Consider the following 6,000-nt stretch of genomic DNA (forward strand, 5'->3'; position numbering starts at 1 on the left):
GTCGACACAACTTCCGGTGTCACACGGCTGCCGGTCCCGGATTCTGCAGTCCGGGACTTGGAAGGTAAGGATGGAGGTGGTGATCCAAGTTTCTCTCTCCCCAGAATGGCCTTTTGCTCATGGGTGCTGCCACCTACACACAACTCTTCTGCTCTGGGTTTAGTTATAAAATGGCATAGTAGGTGCCTCATACCCGGGTTAGACTGTTGGTCTGAAGAACACTGTGATGCTCACCTCTTCCTGATCCATATCCGAGTCCTGACAAACATAAACACATAAGAGGAGCTTGAATATGCAACTGGATATGAATTAGCTACCCGCTTGCGTTTGGGAGATGAACAGGGTCCCTCAGCAGACTGCCGATACCTGATAGAAAACCTGCCTCCTTGTGATTGTCGCTCTCTCTTTACTCACCTTAGATCGACTATACTGGTTGTGGAATCAACCCTGCAAGATCTTTCGGGTCCGCTTTGATTACCACTAACTTCACCAATCACTGGGTAAGTTTCAGGTCTTAACACTGAAACGGATGCCCGTTTGCAGAGGTACCGTATATGCTACTTGTGGTATGTGCTGGAAGCAGAGGAGAGTTCTGCTACGGCTGTCAGTTACAATTTCCTCCTGCTGCTCGTGAGTTGCAGGCCTTGCCCATATAGGAGATATGATAGCCACCTTCAATTATCCGAAGGGCTTTCGCACTGAAGGTGGAGCAGACTCGCTCTCTGCTTCTCCAGAGGGCGTGACCAGAACCAGTGGGTTGAAATTACAAGGAGATTCTGACTAAACATTAGGGAGAAGAGAAGGTTAAGGGGTGATATGATAGCCATGTTCAAATATATAAAAGGATGTCATATAGAGGAGGGAGAAAGGTTGTTTTCTGCTGCTCCAGAGAAGCGGACATGGAGTAATGGATTCAAACTACAAGAAAGAAGATTCCACCTAAACATTAGGAAGAACTTCCTGACAGTAAGAGCTGTTCGGCAGTGGAATTTGCTGCCAAGGAGTGTGGTGGAGTCTCCATCTTTGGAGATCTTTAAGCAGAGGCTTGACAGCCATATGTCAAGAATGCTTTGATGGTGTTTCCTGCTCGGCAGGGGGTTGGACTGGATGGCCCTTGTGGTCTCTTCCAACTCTACGATTCTATGATTCTAAGAACTTGCCGGCTGTTAGACAGTAAAATGGACAGCCTTGGAAGGCTTTGTTGTGGTTTAAAAGAGAGGTTAGAAGGCCATCTCTCAGGGATTATTTATCTGTGATTTCTGCATTTGAGGAGGGTTGGACTAGACACACCTGTTTGTTTGTTTGTTTGTTTGCAATATTACAAAAACAAAACAAAACAAAAAACACAGAGACTGGATTAAAAAGGGAAACAAATCACTTAGCAGTGTGCTGTTACCTAGCTATGGGCAAAACTAAAACTAGTCAGATCTTCTTAGCTTCTTTTAATAAGCTGAAGGTGCAAGGTCTTATGTGTCTACTCCAAAGTAAGCTTCATTGAGTTCAATGGGACTTGCTCCCAGGTAGGTACTCTATAGGATTGCAAGCCTAAGCCATTCTATAATTAGAAAGGTAAGAAATAATAATAATAATAATAATAATAATAATAATAATAATAATAATAATAAATTGTTATTATTTATACCCTGCCCATCTGGCTGGGTTTCCCCAGCCACTCTGGGTGGCTTCCAACAGAAAAATAAAATAAAATAATCTATTAAACATTTAAAGCCTCCCTAAACAGGGCTGCCTTCAGATGTCTTCTAAAAATCTGGTAGCTGTTTTCCTCTTTGACATCTGATGAGAGGGCGTTCCACAGGGCGGGCGCCACTACCGAGAAGGCCCTCTGCCTGGTTCCCTGCTGGTGTCACCCAGAACTAATCACCTGCATACAACCAGTTCTAAATCACTTTAGTTCCCGCTCACATTCCACCACCTATTGACTACAGCACTATTCATCTTCTTCTCTAAAAACCTTCTCTTGGGTGGAGGCAGTTTGAGGACCTCTCTTCGCTGCCAGGAAATGATGAACTGGGAAGGGGTGGAAGTGTGATAATCGCTTAAGCCTCTGAAAGAACTGGTTGCGAAATGGCGACATTTCTCTGTGAACAGCTCTGTCAAATGCGTCTTCCGTTGACCTTGCATTTCAGATTTTCTGGGTTGGCCCGCTGATTGGAGGGGCCAGCGCCGCCCTCATCTACGACTTCATCCTGGCTCCTAGGAGCAGCGACGTAACCGATCGCATGAAGGTCTGGACCAGTGGCCAGGTGGAGGAATACGATCTCGACGCCGATGACTCCAGGGTGGAGATGAAACCAAAATAGAGGCGAGCCGAGACAGGAAGAAAAAGAAGACACACAAAACCCAATCTCTGAAGATTTTTATCAGTATTATAGACTCTTTGTAAAGCAACAAGCAATTCTTCCCAAAATTTTTATAAGCCATTAGAGTTTTTCCCTCTCTTATTTCGTGCCTATTCTTTCCAGATTTTTAGATCTGTGGCTGCACAGTGAGACAAAACAAAATGGGGGGGGGGAGAGATGACTATATTTTGTACTATATATGTGTGAAAACACTAGGGAGAATATTTGCAGTAAAGATACTAGAAGCCCAAGTTTATATCTCTTAATCCAAAGGGACTGGCTTCTCCTGCAGTTTGATGGGCATATTGCAATGAAGCCCACATGAACAGCCTACAGGCAGTCAGAAAGGGATATCTGAAGAGATTTCACCTGCCAAATTTTAGAAATGGGGGGGGGGAGGTCTATGGAAGTGCCTGGTGAGAAGATGTTGAACACGGAGGGCCAATTTCGATATGCTGCAGATAGTGCCGATCTCTAGAAAGGGCCTGAGACGCCAGAAGTGGTTTGTCGTTTTGAAAAAATCACATGCAGACCCATTTAGGAACAGGCTTCAGAAGGAAGTTGGTGTTACTCAGTGAGCTATTTTTCCAGAAAAAAAGAGGTGCTGGAACTCACCATGAACACCTCCTTTGTTTTCTTATAAAGGCAACGGCATCCACGTGAGAGATGCCGGAACTGATTTCTGGTGAGTTCCAGCTGGAAAAAAGCCCCGGTATTACTTAGGTGCATACTCTTACTTACAAATAATATGCATTTATATATTATATGCATGTTGCTGCATACAAAATCCAAAAGGGAGGCGTAACGCTAAAGTATGGAGTATCTCTTATTTCTTACAACTCGAAAGGACTTCTCTTTCCCTTTGTAGACATCTGTTGGCAATTTATTTATTTTCAAAGCCACACCTTGACGAAAAGTTGGCAGGGGCCAGGTATAACTTATGTCATGAACTGGCCCGTGGCCCACCGATTGCCCTGGAGATCAAAGGTTAGCATACCAGCTACCAGGAAATTCTCCAAGTCAAGCACCATTGAAATTAGTGGGGTGTTAACACAATTGGTTTTTCAAAGCTCCCCTCTGTTCCCAATGAAGCTTGTGCAGGATAATGGCCCGGTGGGTTGTGCCGGTAAACATTATTGTATGTAATTAATGTCAGCCCAGGTTTATTCATGTCTGTTAACACGCATTCCTCTTCACGGCGCAACATTAATTCTGTCGCATGTAAAAACGCCACCGACTCCCAATAAATGTTTACACCTTATAGTTTTGCATGTATGTAAACTGTATCTGTACATACCCATATTATAAAGCAGCTCTCCCCAACCCCCCCCCCGGCCAACCTGCTTTGGGATGGCAACAGTCATCAGCTCCGATCAACATGGCAGGGGATGATGGGATTTGTAGTCCAAAACATCAGAATGGTGCCAGGTTGGGGGAGGCCAGCATAAAGAAAAGAGAATACACGTCTAAATAATAAATCAAATATTTTCACAATTTTTCATGAATTTCAAATCAGGAAAAAACTTCCAAATTCTTTTATTGTTCAAAGGTTTGCTTTGAGGGATACTTAACATAAAGTATCAAAATTTTGTGGATGGATTTTATAGCAACGATGTTGTGCATTAGCTTGAACACATTAGATTTGCAAGTTTATTTAACAATAATAATAATAATAAATTTTTATTTGTACCCTGCCCTCCCCGGCCGGAGCCGGGCTCAGAGTGGCTAACATCATATAAATAATACAATATGCATAAAAACAAGCAGTCAATTGATTAAAATGCATCCCAAAATTAATGCAAATAAATTAAAATTAAAACTGGACAAATGACAATCCTCAGGTTAAAATCGAAAGCGGTTAATACCCAAAAGAACCAACTGTTTCCACTGTTATTATAAGGACCTGTGAGCAAGCTGGCAAACCTTCCTTCTCCCCCATGCTGACATCCCACCAGCAACGAAAAATGCAATCCTATCCCAGATTAGGGATATTGGAGGGGAAAATAGATGATTCCCTAGGGACAGCATTCCACACACAGGGGGGCACCATTGAAAAGTCATGTTCTAATTGTTTCTCTGGGGGCCCTGATCTGGGATGCATCAGTAGGAGTATAGCATCTAGATCAAGGGAAGTGATAGTACCACTGTATTCTGCTCTGGTCAGACCTCACCTGGAGTACTGTGTCCAGTTCTGGGCACCACAGTTCAAGAAGGATACTGACAAGCTGGAACGTGTCTAGAAGAGGGCAACCAAAATGGTCAAAGACCTGGAAACCATGCCTTATGAGGAATGGCTTAGGGAGCTGGGTATGTTTAGCCTGGAGAAGAGAAGGTTAAGGGGTGATATAATAGCCATGTTCAAATATATAAAAGGATGTCATATAGAAGAGGGAGAAAGGTTGTTTTCTGCTGCTCCAGAGAAGTGGACACGGAGCAATGGATTAAACTTCAAGAAAGAAGGTTCCACCTAAACATTAGGAAGAGCTTCCTGACAGTAAGAGCTGTTCGTCAGTGGAATTTGCTGCCAAGGAGTGTGGTGGAGTCTCCTTCTTTGGAGGTCTTTAAGCAGAGGCTTGACAGCCAACTGTCAGGAATGCTTTGATGGTGTTTCCTGCTTGGCAGGGGGTTGGACTGGATGGCCCTTGTGGTCTCTTCCAACTCTACGATTCTATGATTCTAAGTAAAGTTTGTTGCACAGCTACAACTCTTTCAAAGAGGTTTTTAAAATATATATATATATATAAAGACAACTTACTCAGGGGAGTGGGGGGAATGGCTCTATGATGTCACAGAGGCTAGCCAATCAGAGCTGTGCGCAGGTGGCTTTTGCTGGAAACGCAGCAGAATTGGTTCCTCCTGCGCTTGATTTTGTAGGTAAGATGGCGCAAGTCCCCCCAACAGCTTTATGGTGGCTTGACAGCGCTAATAATAGCCCTGCATGCCCTGAAAAATAACAACATTAATGAATCCCACTAGGCAGGAAGTTTCCATTGTCTTCCTGATACGCAACAGCTGCCTACCGGTTCTTTTGTTAAAATTAAACATCATCTTTCATAACACTGCTGTTTTGGGGAAAGGGGCTTATTTTTCTCTTTGTCCTCTGGCAGCCTTGTGTGTTGGACTCAGATAAAACCAGGAAGTGCGGAAACAAAGACAATTGTGACACTGAAAAGAAAAAAAGGGGGGGGGGAATGGCCTTTGGTTTGGTTCTCCAAGATCTGCATATAAATTCCGGTGTGGGTCTCATCAGAACGGAACCAAATTAAGAATTCATTAAACACATGAAGAATCGAAGTGCGCTGTGCAGTAGGAGGTTTAGGGAGAAACTCATGGAAGATAGAGCAGGCGTATTTTCTCGTGCTCTGGAGGGTAGGACTCGAACCAATGGATTCAAGTTACAAAAAAAGGAGATTCTGACTAAATATCAAGAAGAACTTTCTGACAGTAAGAGCTGTTGGATTGGACTCCCTCGGGATGTTGTAGACCTCCTTGGAGGTTTTGAAGCAGAGGTTGGACGACCATCTGTCATGGATGCCTGAACTGAGATTTCTGCATTGCAGGGGGTTGCACTAGATGACCCTAGTTCAGGCATAGGCAACCTTCGGCTCTCCAGGTGTTTTGGACTACAATTCCCATCATC

The 6,000-nt window shown here is 43.8% G+C and overlaps 1 protein-coding gene across 1 annotated transcript in view; it reads left to right on the top strand.

The window, feature by feature from the left end:
• The window catches only part of AQP1 (aquaporin 1 (Colton blood group)), a 32,101-nt gene extending 28,480 nt beyond the window's left edge, over positions 1-3,621 (top strand). Inside the window, exons 3-4 of the mRNA XM_035130066.3 lie at positions 420-500; positions 2,148-3,621. Coding sequence (XP_034985957.1) covers positions 420-500; positions 2,148-2,321 — 255 coding nt within the window. The 3' untranslated portion in view covers positions 2,322-3,621. The remainder of the gene's footprint in view (positions 1-419; positions 501-2,147) is intronic.
• Positions 3,622-6,000: the final 2,379 nt, after the last annotated feature.

The sequence above is a fragment of the Zootoca vivipara genome, chromosome 11, assembly GCF_965207765.1.
Source record: "Zootoca vivipara chromosome 11, rZooViv2.hap1.1, whole genome shotgun sequence".
Taxonomy (NCBI): Eukaryota; Metazoa; Chordata; class Lepidosauria; order Squamata; family Lacertidae; genus Zootoca; species Zootoca vivipara.